General features: G+C 36.2%; 1 protein-coding gene across 1 annotated transcript in view; it reads right to left on the bottom strand.

The window, feature by feature from the left end:
* Positions 1–4,142: 4,142 nt before the first annotated feature.
* The window catches only part of LOC100377375 (3-phosphoinositide-dependent protein kinase 1-like), a 33,597-nt gene continuing 22,159 nt past the window's right edge, over positions 4,143–15,580 (bottom strand). Inside the window, exons 8-14 of the mRNA XM_085502134.1 lie at positions 15,437–15,505; positions 13,915–14,011; positions 13,273–13,446; positions 8,326–8,574; positions 5,998–6,095; positions 4,905–4,959; positions 4,143–4,658 (exon numbers count right to left, since the gene is read on the bottom strand). Of these exons, the coding sequence (XP_085358260.1) occupies positions 4,557–4,658; positions 4,905–4,959; positions 5,998–6,095; positions 8,326–8,574; positions 13,273–13,446; positions 13,915–14,011; positions 15,437–15,505 (844 nt within the window). The 3' untranslated portion in view covers positions 4,143–4,556. The remainder of the gene's footprint in view (positions 4,659–4,904; positions 4,960–5,997; positions 6,096–8,325; positions 8,575–13,272; positions 13,447–13,914; positions 14,012–15,436; positions 15,506–15,580) is intronic.

Here is a 15,580-nt window from a genome sequence, read left to right as displayed (position 1 = left end):
CTTGAATGACGCATACAACTAAATAAGAGACAAGTTGTGAAACGCGTTTTTCAGATTCCTACAAATCTGGACAAAAATGCCAATCTTTCACAAAAATAGGATCCGTTGGGGTTATATTAAGCCAACCGATGACAAAATTCGTCGTTTTTGTGTGGAAAAATCCCTTGCATACGAACACCTAATTACGCGAAGAACCTAGAACACTAAACCGGGGTATTTGAAACCGAAATTGTCAAGCGTTAGGCCGTCGCTGATTGGCTGCTGAGCTGAAATGCCAATTTTTAGTTTTAAATACCCCAGATGGCCATAGCGTGTCATTGTTTACAAACAAGCTTCCACCCATGAGCCTTCGCGTTTTTAGCGTGTGTTGTTATCGTTGCTTGGGACTCAATTCTCGCGCGTGCGCAGGTGACGACTCTCCCGCTTTAACTCCTAACTGTCAAGCTGTTTATCCATGTCCATCCAACATTTTCACGGGTACTAGTAATCAAAATGCGAATCTAAATTACATTTTAATCACAACATTCTTTGTAGCTTGTTCATTACATGTGAATTGGGCATGTTCAAGCATGAATGTATCCCTAACAACTAAGTCCCCCTCTGCTAGGGATCAATACACCCATGACATGTAAGCCCCCTTTCCTGTTATGGATTAATGTATTACTGACAATCAAACTTCAATTTCTACCAGAGATTAATATATTCCTCACAATAAAGCCTCCTCTGTCCCACCCCTACTTTTAACAAGATTTCAAGACCTCCCTCCCTTCTAGGCATGAATGTATTTCTGACAATCAAGCCTCACTCCCTGTGAGGGATTAATGTAATCCAGACAATCAAGCCCCCTTCTAGGGATCAATATATTCCCGACAATCTAGTCTACCTCCTGGATAGAGATAAATGTAGTCTTGAATATAAAGCTCCTCCCTGCTTGAAATCAATCCACCCATGACAATCAAGCCTCATAGCTTATTTATTAAGTCTTTTTTGTATTAATAATGATGGAATTAAGAATTTTTTTTAGTTTTTGCACTTCCCCAAACAATGACAAATGCCAATTATCCATGAGTGTGCATCTTATTTTTAATGGTTTTCTTGTAATTCTGAGAAGAATTTGCACACAGTTATGACTGGAAGGCCATCTCACCGCGTACATCTTACTTTTTCCAATCTTCTACAATTCTAGAGCCGCATACATGATACATGTAAATATTTAACAGATTACAAGATGGAAAATCCTATTAAATGATGATGACAAAGTCATATTATTAATAGGTGAGCTTAACACTAGGTAGCAGCAATTGACAGTTTTTGTTAACACCTCAAGCCAATTTTTTTTCTTTCAAAATAACATGTTAGAAAAAAAATTACTAAAATTAGTAATGTGATCTGTCACTAACGCAAGTATGTTTTGGCATACTGTTGTATGTTTGGTCATGTGGTAACCAGTACCCACACGTGGGTGAAAGTATGTTTTGGCATACTGTTGTATGTTTGGTCATGTGGTAACCAGTACCCACACATGGGTGAAAGTATGTTTTGGCCTGCTGTTGTATGTTTGGTCATGTGGTAACCAGTACCCACACATGGGTGCAAGTATGTTTTGGCATACTGTTGTATGTTTGGTCATGTGGTAACCAGTACCCACACATGGGTGAAAGTATGTTTTGGCCTACTACTACTATGTTTGAAACGTCTTGACAACCAGTCTAAGGGAACTTTGAAGCATCAAAACATAGGCAGTACAGAGTCCATACTCACTTGTGGAGATGTCATACTATCTTACAGCCATACTAAACATGAATAACCTCTGGTATGTTCTCGTTCAGCACAGACATGGAAACAGGAATAGCACCAAAATCTACCAATTGTTGTGACTATGACTGATGAGGTGGTTGTCAAGATAACAGGATGAAGGACAACTATCATCACAGGCATCATGGATGAGTTGAGGTTTTAGACTTGTCTTCCACAGTCAAATTAGCGTTTTGGTGGGATTCATTGTTTATCCCAATTAATACAAACAGCATAGCATGAATAATAAGCACATTCATAAACACAGGAATAGCAATTATTAGGTAGATCACACAAACATAAATAAGATGACAGGTAAGAAAAGTATGCAATGTACAAGAAGATTTCCTAGGTTTTTTTGAGCTGGTGTGAGCTCTTGCTCAGTCTCAGAATCAGGGGTGGTAGCCATCTTAGATTTGTTAATTATAACAAAAACAAAACATAGTTGAACTCTGGTGACCTTGCCCTTTGTTATATAATATAATTCCCTTTAACATATTTTGTTTCAATATAAATATGCATTGTCATAATTAATTTTGAATACAAACAAGTTTTGGGGTTGAACCAACAGTGGGGAATCAGTCTCCCGAATGTCCTTTAAAGATGTAAATATCTTACAAAAACATTGGTGCCTTATTTGTTTAATTATTTTAAGGGGCATAATTTCCAGCTTTATTCAAAGTAATTCAGATATTTTAGTATAAAAACAAATGCCTCATCGCAAAAAAAAAGTGCTGCATTTAGACGTGAATAGATTCATAAAACATGCAAGATAACAGAAAATCTTAGCTGGCTTTTATCCAAGTATTTTGTACAGGTGTCTGTCAAAAATTAATGATTCACTGAGACAAATATGAACTGCCTCATTGTGTGACTACTGTATTATATGAAAAGTAAAAAAAAAACACCCTTTATGAATAGCTATCATGTTGCAAGCTCTGCTTTGTATGCAAATCAACTTAAATAGTTAGTTGGTGTCCAGTGGAGAAAGAAGTCAACAGTACTGTTGCCTCCTGAAAATCTACATCTTCAAACACTGCAATCTTTGAAGTGCGCTTTTAAACCAGTATTATAAAAACTATATCATTCTGTTCTAATAGCTGAAACATATTCCTGTGAGTTTCATTTGTCGAATGAACTGTTTGTCAAATACAGAATACATATATTTTAGAACAATTTTCTTTTTAAAATGTAGATGAAATGTTTTGCTTTTTATGTATTTTTTATGTATTGTTTTTGATTTGATAACTTTGAACTAAACAGATTTTTTATTAGCTTCAGATCTTGATCAAAGTTTGGCACCCAGTTCATAGGAGTGCTTATATTGATTTTCTGACATCTTGTTTTCTGTAAAGATTTTATTGGTAGGTTTGCAAATGTGTATCAGACTGTGCAATCTCTCCATGAGTTGGTTTTGAAACCCAGTATGGGATTCTGAGATACCCCGGTACATTACCAAGGATATTATTACAAGATAAATCATTTGCTTCATTGAACACATACAACAATGCATATTTCCACTGAGATCAGTGACCTTTGATGTGTATCACCAGTGATCAGTCAAGTAGAAACAGTCAAAATATTTTATCAGATTTTCTCAATTTTTGCATGATATTTTCATACAGAACATCTGTTGTTCATACTCAAGGAAGACTTTATACTGATGAATAAGGTGACCAAGTTTGATGAAGTTTGGAATAGAATTAGTAAAGTTATTATGCACACAATAACAATTATTAACGACGACAACGACGATGACGACGACAACGACAATGTCGGACAAAATTTTTCCCTTAATATACCTTTCCCTTCCATCTTTGATGGTACGGGCAAGGTAAAAACCATGCAAGAAGCAAATGCTAGTTCACAATACTTGTTGACAATGGAACATGTGTTGCTCGGCAACCAAGAGTTATAATAATAAACAATTACAAAGTCTCTAGGAGGACTAGACTTTGTCTAACTATATTCAACTACTGGTAGTGATTGGCTAGTGAGGGTATAAACTAGATTACACAAAAATAAGAAATTTCATAAGATTGTAACAAAAACTTTTTTTTTTCAAGCAGGTTTTGAAAATGAATGTAAACAAGGGCAGGGGTCACTGAACTTGATCCTATAAGCGAGAACACTGGGATGCATCTTCTTTAATAATAAAAATGACTCAGTATACCTCGATTGATATCTGTATATAACCCATAGCATTTCATCTTCATACTATAATAATGTGACATGCACAATCACACATTCAAGATATATTTCAAACCTAAACCAAGAGAAGTGCATATTTATCACCAAGCAAATATTGCTAACACAGAACACACTCACAAACATGATAAAATCAAGTCTCATTGGGAAAAATATTTAATTGCCATATAAGTGTACAGCTGAGTGAGGCCATGCTTCCTCTTTAGTTTAATCAATTATGCATTCAAGTATTCCTAACCTAGGAGGAAACACTCAAGTTTCTTCTTCATTTTGATCAATAATACATTCAAGCATATTGCAAAACTGAGAGGAAACATTTCCTTTTTGCAGAACAGATGCGCATGGAAACAGTACAGGTAGAGTAGTTAAATTAAGGAGTGATTTTTAAAATTATTCTCAAAATTATTATTGAGATTTGTCTGTCAATAGGTAAAATGTATGTAATAATGCCAACAGATGCCAGTACATTTGGAATGACATCCGATGACACAGATTTTATAATATATATTTATATGTTGTTGTTATCAAGCTGTGGGGAAAAGAGTATCTTTTCTTCACGGTTTGCTGGCATATGTATTTCGTCGGACTTCATCTATTGCCTTACACCACTCTATAGCATAGTTCTGAGGGTCCATCAAGTAATATGTACGATTCGGCTGAAAGCAAAACAATGTTTACATTATTAGTAAAATAATAAATTACAATATTTGCTAGTTTAAAGAACATGATTATCCCATGACAGCCAAACAAAAATTCAGAAAATGGTGCAAATTTCAAGTTTCAACCTGTGAGGTCATTGGAGAAGATATTAAGAAATATTAGATTTTTCTTATAGAAATATATGAAACATTCAAAATTGGAAGTCAATTACAAATATATTTTAAATTATTTGAGTCACTTACTGTATGTACAAAGAAAGTTTTAAAATTTTTAGTTTCAACTCGGAGCTCTGGAGACCTGCAAGAAAAACAGAAGGGAACTGATATTGCAATTTCATAGTAATAGTGAGTAGAAGTGAGTAGACCTACCATAGATTTACCAAAAATGTGAAATCACAATAGACAGAGGTAGAGCAGTAGATGTATCATAATTTGTGCAAATTTCTAGAGACAAGAGTAGACCAGCAGTAGATCTATGTAGCCCAGCAGTAGATCTATGTAGACAGTAGACATGAATAGACATGTAGTAGATCTATGTAGACAGTAGATATTAATAGAGCTGTTGTAGATCTATATAGACAGTAGATATGAATAGACATGTAGTAGATCTATGTAGACAGTAGATATTAATAGAGCTGTAGTAGATCTATGTAGACAGTAGATATGAATAGAGCTGTAGTAGATCTATGTAGACAGTAGATATGAATAGAGCTGTAGTAGATATATGTAGACAGTAGATATGCAGACCTGCAGTAGATCTATGTAGACAGTAGATATGAATAGACCTGCAGTAGATCTATGTATACAGTAGATATGAATAGAGCTGTAGTAGATCTATGTAGACAGTAGATATGCAAACCTGCAGTAGATCTATGTAGACAGTAGATATGAATAAACCTGCAGTAGATCTATGTAGACAGTAGATATGAATAGACCTGTAGTAGATCTATGTATATAGTAGATATGAATAGACCAGCAGTAGATCTATGTATACAGCAGATATGAATAAACCTGTAGTAGAACTATGTATATAGTAGTTATGAATAGACCTGTTGTAGATCTATGGATACAGTAGATATGAATAGACATGTAGTAGAACTATGTATATAGTAGTTATGAATAGACCTGTTGTAGATCTATGTATATAGTATATATGTATAGACCATTTTTGTTTTTTATTGTGTGAAAATATATTTTATTGTAAACACAACTTTGAATAAGTACCTATTTTTGGAACCAATTTGAAGCCTTCATTGCTGATCGGTTCCTATATGAAGGTAGTGTATATTTGAGGTAGCAGCATATTAGTGATCAGTGTACACATTTTCAAACTTACCAGGGAATTTCTCCTTTCAAAACCATGTTTTCAGGATCCACATAATAAAGGTGAGGTCCTTCTGTTAGTAATAGTTGCCTTCTCCGGGCAAACAAACCCTGTAAGTGTAAAACATTATTAGTATACATTGTTTTTCATATAACAAGACATTGCATTTTAATTTAACTTTAAGTACACAATGAGTAACAGTGTGCGATACAATGCAACTCTCAGTCCAAAGTGATCCAGGCAACTTGTATCTGGAAGGCTTTCACAGTGATCCTGATTAGGAAAGGCAGAAATGCCTGATTTTGATGCATTTGGATCATCAAATAAATTAATGTGTATCATCATGTATGATTCATCTATCAAGTTCAAACATGATTGCTCAAGGCATGTCAGAGATATTTGCCATTTTGAATCTGATCTGAAAAACAAAATGACATGCATCAAGATCCCATAATAGGTTCCAGAATGAAAGAAATGTTGATTTTGATGAATTTGTAACATTAAAATGGCTGCCATTCGGCCATCTTTGTACTTGTATGTCTGAAGTTTGAATGTGATCGGACCAGGCATGCTCCATGAGTGATGTCAATACCAAGTTTCATCAATATTGTACAAGGTATGGCTAAAAAATTATTAATGCCACGTTCAAATGTTGATTTTTTTTGTTAAAAATGGTCACCAGTTAGCCATTTGGAAAATCACAAATCAAACTGATGTGCATCAGTAGCTCACCTAAAGTGAAGTCAATGCTAAGTTTTAATAAAATCCATCAGGGAATGCCTTAGAAAAGATTGATGACATGTTCAAATGTTGATTTTTGGTGTTTTGGAGACAAAAATGGCCACCAGTCAGTCAAAGGCTACCAACTTAATCCCATCATGCCTTGATACATTTATCTTGAGAATTATACTTGCTAGTCACACTAGAATCAAACTTGTTTGACATTTTATAGGGATTGATAAGATTTTCAAATTTGAAGATGATCAGATAAAAATTATTTCAGTTATTAAAACACAAAATGAAATCAAAGTAAACTTAGAAAGTATTGGAGGCATGAAGTACAAATAAGGAATATTTTTTTTACTATAATAAAGACAATTAGAAGCGATACACATGAAACAAAAATTGTGAAAATGCTTAAATTTGGCTAACTAATATGAAAAATTAAGTAATTAATATTCATAGATTTCATCCAATAATTGATCAGGTCTGTAAATATCCCAGGGCTCTATTAAAATCTGATAACTGGTTCTTGAGATACATTCTATCAGCGGAACAGACACACACACAGATGCACTAACCGGAAAGACTCCCATTGTGTGCTTTGCACACAGTCCCCATTAGTTATCAAATTTAAGATGTATAGTTTTGTTTATAGTAATATAGCTGGAATATAACCATGTCAGGAATATGATTTTTTAACATTAAAATGATTGACATTTGTATCTGATCGTCAAAAAAGTACTTGTCCATATTGAGAGATATTGCTCTGGAACAGCATTCAAAATCAGCCATTTTGAATACATGTATATATATAACATGATGTATAACGAATATATAAAATTTGAATATAATCAGTCAAAGCATTTAAGAGATATGGCTCTAGAAGCCCAATCATTAAAACAAAATGGCCACCAGACAGCCATTTTGAATCCGATCTGAAAAATAAATGATGTGCATCGATCAGGAACCTGTAATGTCTAATGTCTATCTAATGACATGATGTATAATGAATATTTAAAATTTGAACATAATCAGTGAAAGCAAGTCAGAGATATGGCACGAGAACCACATTCATTAAAACAAAATGGCCGCCAGTCGGCCATTTTGAATCTTATCTGAAAAACAAAATTATTTGCTTCAAGGTCCTATAATGTCTAATGTATATACCAAGTTTGAACAAAATCCATCTGTAAACAGCCGAAAAATGCTTGATTTTGATGGTTTTTTAGCACAAAAATGGCCACCATTCGGCCATCTTGAATCAGATCCTAAAACAAAATGATATGCATCAAGGTCCTATAATGTATAATGTATATACCAAGTTTGAACAAAATCCATCTGTTAACAGCTCAGAAATGCTTGTTTTTGATGATTTTTAGCACAAAAATGGCTGCCATTCGGCCATCTTTAATCAGATCGTGAAACAAATTGATGTGTATATGTATACTATCATGTATGATGTATTTGTGAAGTTTGATTGTGATTGGTCCAGGCATTTCTAAGATACAGGTCCGGACGCACGCACAGATGCACAGACGAACACACAGAGGTCAAAACTTAAGTCCCCGTTTTCGGACTGCGTCCGAACAGGGACTAATAAGAAAAAGCATGATTTACCTTCCTCTTGTCAACTAGACCCATTTTTAAAACAAGATTTCCTTCCACAAATCTATGCCATTTGTTCTCTTTTTTCTGCTTTAGTAGTCTCTCTCTCCTGTCTTCATCACTAATATCTAATATTGAATTCTTTTTAGGTGGTTTGGTTTTTTGATCCTCAACGTCCTGGTCCTGCAGTTCTATGTTACCAACCCCAAATAGTTTAGTCAGTTCTTTGTCTCCAAGGTGGGGATCATAAACTTCAGGAACCTGTTGATATTCAGTTAATTTTAAGTTGTTATGTTGGTGTTGACATGAGATTGCCTCGAGTTTGTGAAGTGGTGTGATATTTGTGATTTTGTCAGTCAAATGTTAGCACTGTTGATTTGAAGTTGATGTGGCCTGATGTTTGTGTGGTGTATCTGTGAGTTGTTATTGTGGTATTGATTTTATGTTGATGTGATGTTCGATAGGTGATCTGATATAGGTGTTGTAATGATGTGAAGCGTTGATGTGATGTTGAGGTGATACTGATTCAATGTTGTGTGGTGGTCTGATAATATTGATGTGACATTGAATGAAGTTGATGTTTTATTGATAGGATGATGCAAGGTTGATGTTTGTATGATGGTATGGCATTGGTGTGAGGTTGATGTGGATATGCTGATGTGGTGTTTGTATGATGTTATGGTATTGGTGTGAGGTTGATGTGGAGATGCTGATGTGGTGTTTGTATGATGATATGGCATTGGTGTGAGGTTGATGTGGAGATGCTGATGTGGTGTTTGTATGGTGCTATGGCATTGGTGTGAGGTTGATGTGGAGATACTGCTGCGGTGTTTGTATGATGCTATGGCATTTGTATGAGGTTGATGTGGTGTTTGTATGATATGGCATTGGTGTGAGGTTGATGTGGAGATACTGAAGATGTGGTTTTGTATGATGCTATGACATTAGTGTGAGGTTGGTGTTGAGATGCTGATGTGGTGTTTGTATGATGCTATGGCATTTGTATGAGGCTGATGTGGAGATGTTGATGTGGTGTTTGTATGATATGGCATTGGTGTGAGGTTGATGTGGAGATACTGATGTGGTGTTTGTATGATGCTATGGCATTAGTGTGAGGTTGATGTTGAGATGCTGATGTGGTGTTTGTATGATGCTATAGCATTAGTGTGAGGTTGATGTGGAGATGCTGATGTGGTGTTTGTATGGTGCTATGGCCCTGGTGTGAGGTTGATGTGGAGATACTGATGTGGTGTTTGTATGATGCTATGGCATTAGTGTGAGGTTGATGTTGAGATGCTGATGTGGTGTTTGTATGGTGCTATGGCATTAGTGTGAGGTTGATGTGGAGATGCTGATGTGGTGTTTGTATGGTGCTATGGCATTGGTGTGAAGTTGATGTGGAGATGCTGATGTGGTGTTTGTATGATGCTATGGCATTAGTGTGAGGTTGATGTTGAGATGCTGATGTGGTGTTTGTATGATGCTATGGCATTTGTATGAGGTTGATGTTGAGATGCTGATGTTGTGTTTGTATGATGCTATGGCATTGGTGTGAGGTTGATGTGGAGATGCTGATGTGGTGTTTGTATGATGCTATGGCATTAGTGTGAGGTTGATGTTGAGATGCTGATGTGGTGTTTGTATGATGCTATGGCATTAGTGTGAGGTTGATGTGGAGATGCTGATGTGGTGTTTGTATGATGCTATGGCATTAGTGTGAGGTTGATGTTGAGATGCTGATGTGGTGTTTGTATGGTGCTATGGCATTGGTGTGAGGTTGATGTGGAGATACTGATGTGGTGTTTGTATGATGCTATGGCATTAGCGTGAGGTTGATGTTGAGATGCTGATGTGGTGTTTGTATGATGCTATGGCATTAGTGTGAGGTTGATGTTGAGATGCTGATGTGGTGTTTGTATGATGCTATGGCATTAGTGTGAGGTTGATGTGGAGATGCTGATGTGGTGTTTGTATGATGCTATGGCATTAGTGTGAGGTTGATGTTGAGATGCTGATGTAGTGTTTGTATGGTGCTATGGCATTGGTGTGAGGTTGATGTGGAGATACTGATGTGGTGTTTGTATGATGCTATGGCATTAGTGTGAGGTTGATGTTGAGATGCTGATGTGGTGTTTGTATGATGCTATGGCATTAGTGTGAGGTTGATGTGGAGATGCTGATGTGGTGTTTGTATGATGCTATGGCATTAGTGTGAGGTTGATGTTGAGATGCTGATGTGGTGTTTGTATGATGCTATGGCATTGGTGTGAGGTTGATGTGGAGATGCTGATGTGGTGTTTGTATGATGCTATGGCATTAGTGTGAGGTTAATGTTGAGATGCTGATGTGGTGTTTGTATGATATGGCATTGGTGTGAGGTTGATGTGGAGATACTGATGTGGTGTTTGTATGATGCTATGTCATTAGTGTGAGGTTGATGTTGAGATGCTGATGTGGTGTTTGTATGATGCTATGGCATTAGTGTGAGGTTAATGTTGAGATGCTGATGTGGTGTTTGTATGATATGGCATTGGTGTGAGGTTGATGTGGAGATACTGATGTGGTGTTTGTATGATGCTATGGCATTGGTGTGAGGTTGATGTGGAGATGCTGATGTGGTGTTTGTATGATGCTATGGCATTAGTGTGAGGTTGATGTTGAGATGCTGATGTGGTGTTTGTATGATGCTATGGCATTAGTGTGAGGTTAATGTTGAGATGCTGATGTGGTGTTTGTATGATATGGCATTGGTGTGAGGTTGATGTGGAGATACTGATGTGGTGTTTGTATGATGCTATGGCATTGGTGTGAGGTTGATGTGGAGATGCTGATGTGGTGTTTGTATGATGATATGGCATTGGTGTGAGGTTGATGTGGAGATGCTGATGTGGTGTTTGTATGATGCTATGGCATTAGTGTGAGGTTAATGTTGAGATGCTGATGTGGTGTTTGTATGATATGGCATTGGTGTGAGGTTGATGTGGAGATACTGATGTGGTGTTTGTATGATGCTATGGCATTGGTGTGAGGTTGATGTGGAGATGCTGATGTGGTGTTTGTATGATGATATGGCATTGGTGTGAGGTTGATGTGGAGATGCTGATGTGGTGTTTGTATGATGCTATGGCATTAGTGTGAGGTTAATGTTGAGATGCTGATGTGGTGTTTGTATGATATGGCATTGGTGTGAGGTTGATGTGGAGATACTGATGTGGTGTTTGTATGATGCTATGGCATTGGTGTGAGGTTGATGTGGAGATGCTGATGTGGTGTTTGTATGATGATATGGCATTGGTGTGAGGTTGATGTGGAGATGCTGATGTGGTGTTTGTATGATGCTATGGCATTAGTGTGAGGTTGATGTTGAGATGCTGATGTAGTGTTTGTATGGTGCTATGGCATTGGTGTGAGGTTGATGTGGAGATACTGATGTGGTGTTTGTATGATGCTATGGCATTAGTGTGAGGTTGATGTTGAGATGCTGATGTGGTGTTTGTATGATGCTATGGCATTAGTGTGAGGTTGATGTGGAGATGCTGATGTGGTGTTTGTATGATGCTATGGCATTAGTGTGAGGTTGATGTTGAGATGCTGATGTGGTGTTTGTATGATGCTATGGCATTGGTGTGAGGTTGATGTGGAGATGCTGATGTGGTGTTTGTATGATGCTATGTCATTAGTGTGAGGTTGATGTTGAGATGCTGATGTGGTGTTTGTATGATGCTATGGCATTAGTGTGAGGTTAATGTTGAGATGCTGATGTGGTGTTTGTATGATATGGCATTGGTGTGAGGTTGATGTGGAGATACTGATGTGGTGTTTGTATGATGCTATGGCATTGGTGTGAGGTTGATGTGGAGATGCTGATGTGGTGTTTGTATGATGATATGGCATTGGTGTGAGGTTGATGTGGAGATGCTGATGTGGTGTTTGTATGATGCTATGGCATTAGTGTGAGGTTAATGTTGAGATGCTGATGTGGTGTTTGTATGATATGGCATTGGTGTGAGGTTGATGTGGAGATACTGATGTGGTGTTTGTATGATGCTATGGCATTGGTGTGAGGTTGATGTGGAGATGCTGATGTGGTGTTTGTATGATGATATGGCATTGGTGTGAGGTTGATGTGGAGATGCTGATGTGGTGTTTGTATGATGCTATGGCATTAGTGTGAGGTTAATGTTGAGATGCTGATGTGGTGTTTGTATGATATGGCATTGGTGTGAGGTTGATGTGGAGATACTGATGTGGTGTTTGTATGATGCTATGGCATTGGTGTGAGGTTGATGTGGAGATGCTGATGTGGTGTTTGTATGATGATATGGCATTGGTGTGAGGTTGATGTGGAGATGCTGATGTGGTTTTGTATGATGCTATGGCATTAGTGTGAGGTTAATGTTGAGATGCTGATGTGGTGTTTGTATGATATGGCATTGGTGTGAGGTTGATGTGGAGATACTGATGTGGTGTTTGTATGATGCTATGGCATTGGTGTGAGGTTGATGTGGAGATGCTGATGTGGTGTTTGTATGATGATATGGCATTGGTGTGAGGTTGATGTGGAGATACTGATGTGGTTTTGTATGATGCTATGGCATTAGTGTGAGGTTGATGTTGAGATGCTGATGTGGTGTTTGTATGATATGGCATTGGTGTGAGGTTGATGTGGAGATACTGATGTGGTGTTTGTATGATGCTATGGCATTGGTGTGAGGTTGATGTGGAGATGCTGATGTGGTGTTTGTATGATGATATGGCATTGGTGTGAGGTTGATGTGGAGATACTGATGTGGTTTTGTATGATGCTATGGCATTAGTGTGAGGTTGATGTTGAGATGCTGATGTGGTGTTTGTATGATGCTATGGCATTGGTGTGAGGTCGATACATTTGTATAATGATTTGTGATATTTCTTCATGAAAGTGTTGCAGTAATAAGTACACATTTAAGTATGACTTACATTGTAATCACTGCGCAGTTCTTCTCCTGTTGGTGATCTCAGGTAGGGTTTTAATGGAGGGGGCGTGGAGGTTGCAAGACTGTCAAAATTGATTCCTTTAAAAAATGGGTGTGATTTTAATGGAGGATAACTCCCAAGCTCATCACAACCAAGTCTTTTAGTTGGGTCTAACACCTGCAAGACAATGATTTAAATCAACATTGACATTTATTTTTGTATTACTGTAAAATACTTGATTTTTGCTGTAATTAATTTTTGCTGAAAAAGTTTTTCGGTGTTTTGTATGGAATTTATTTTCACTGATTTTTGATGAGTTAAATGTGAAATATAGGAAAAAGGTATATTTGCTGGATTTTATTTTCACTGAATCAGCCCTTCAGTGAAAATAGCGAAAATAAATTCCAAGCGAAAATAAAGTATTTTACAGTATTTTATTTTTGTTATAACTGATTTCCATATTTCATTGTTTGCTTTAGTTAATTGATATACCTGTGGTTGAATTCTAAACATCAAAATAGAAATGTAACATTTTTTTTTATATAATGGTAATAAAGAATTATTTTATTTTATTTATATCAAATAAGATTTTTGTTCAATAACATTAAAGTGGTGAGAGGTCAACTTGTATGGCAGTTTACTTACCAGTAATTTTAAAACAAAATCTTTTGCTACTGGAGGAAAACCTTCAGGGAAATCATACTCTAATTTGACTATCTTCTGAAATATTAAATACTCATTCCTGGAAGAATTAAGAAGGTATAATTACAAGTTATTTATTAATCTATATAGCTAAAAGCAGACCAGCTGGACTTCTAAATTGACCAATCAGTGGCAATGCATTGCTGATCTTCACCAATCACATAACTAAATAGACAATTGCTCTAGTCACCCAATTGCTGATTGGGTAACACAAATATATTATCTGTAATGATACAAATACAAAATAAGGCTACCGAGTAATAAGACAACAATTGGGAGATAATCGGACAATTTCTTGATATTATAAACTACATCCGTTAATATGCCTTTTGCAGTTGTAATTAAACTTTCCAAATGTTGGCCTAGTGCTTTAAGCAATTCGTTGGTGAGAGCACCTGAATTACATTTTAGCTAAAGTCTAATCACCAAGGCAAGCTTTTAAATCATCAAACGAACCTCTAGTAACTATTTCGTTCAGCATTTTAACTTGTGATACTACTATACAAGAACAACACTTGCAAGGCTGAATTTTATTGCAGAATTGACATACTGTCAGATGTTATATTTTCATGACTAGAATCTCTGAATATTTAATGACTTTGAGAAACATTTCACTGTGACTCTCTGTATTGAGAACCTCAGAAATAATTGTCACTGCTACAATATTTAGGAATTTTTCACGAAATTTTTTTTGACAAAAATTTGTCATTAAAATTAAACAGCAACAGCAGCCGGATTAGCTAATAAAAAAACGGTCCTCAAAAGAAACGTAAACCAAATAAACTGCAGAGACAAGTAACTCATTAGGAAGTAAGCTATATACAGGATAGATAGGTTGAATAATAAAGGATAATAAGGTCAGTATTGTGGGTGAGGACTCTTTAAAGTTGCTCAGGGCACAGTCCCTCTATAAGTCAGTAGTTGGATGATTATTATGATTAAACTTAATCTCAGAATTAGTACAGTACATTTCATTCCATTGAGGTACTTCTTTCATTTTGAGAAATTAATTTTCGCTGAAAAGGCTTTTTGGGCATTTTTTATAGATTTTATTTTCACTGATTTTTGATGAGTTTAATGTGAAATATAGGAAAAAAGGTATATTCGCTGGATTTTATTTTCACGGAATCATCCCTTCAGCGAAAATAGCGAAAATAAATTCCAAGCGAAAATAAAGTATTCTACAGTATTAGACTCAACTAGAAGGCAAAACCTTTTGTTGGAGGCTCTTAATGAAAACACTGAATGTGAATTAATATGTTATTGTAGAATACAATCAATAACTATTAATTTGGCTGAGTTTCTGAGAACAAGAACATAGGGGATCATGACATCAAAATGAATGGGTGATACTAAGGCCATCAAGGGTATTTAAGCTGAATGGGTTCACTCACAATTTTTCCAAAAAGCCATATGTCAATTGCAGGTAAGAAAGAAATATATGAAATCAATAGAGACATATTACCTTTCTCTAAACGGAGGTAATCCAGCTAACAACTGGTAGGTAATACATCCCAATGCCCATAAGTCAGAACTGAAAGAATCAAACAAATTTTTAGTACTCTCATAAAGTAATGAACAGTTATATAAAAATGGGAAAACATACATG

Source organism: Saccoglossus kowalevskii, chromosome 8 (assembly GCF_978046115.1).
Source record: "Saccoglossus kowalevskii chromosome 8, keSacKowa6.1, whole genome shotgun sequence".
In the NCBI taxonomy this organism is placed as follows: domain Eukaryota; kingdom Metazoa; phylum Hemichordata; class Enteropneusta; family Harrimaniidae; genus Saccoglossus; species Saccoglossus kowalevskii.
This window is presented reverse-complemented; position numbering and strand designations above follow the sequence as displayed.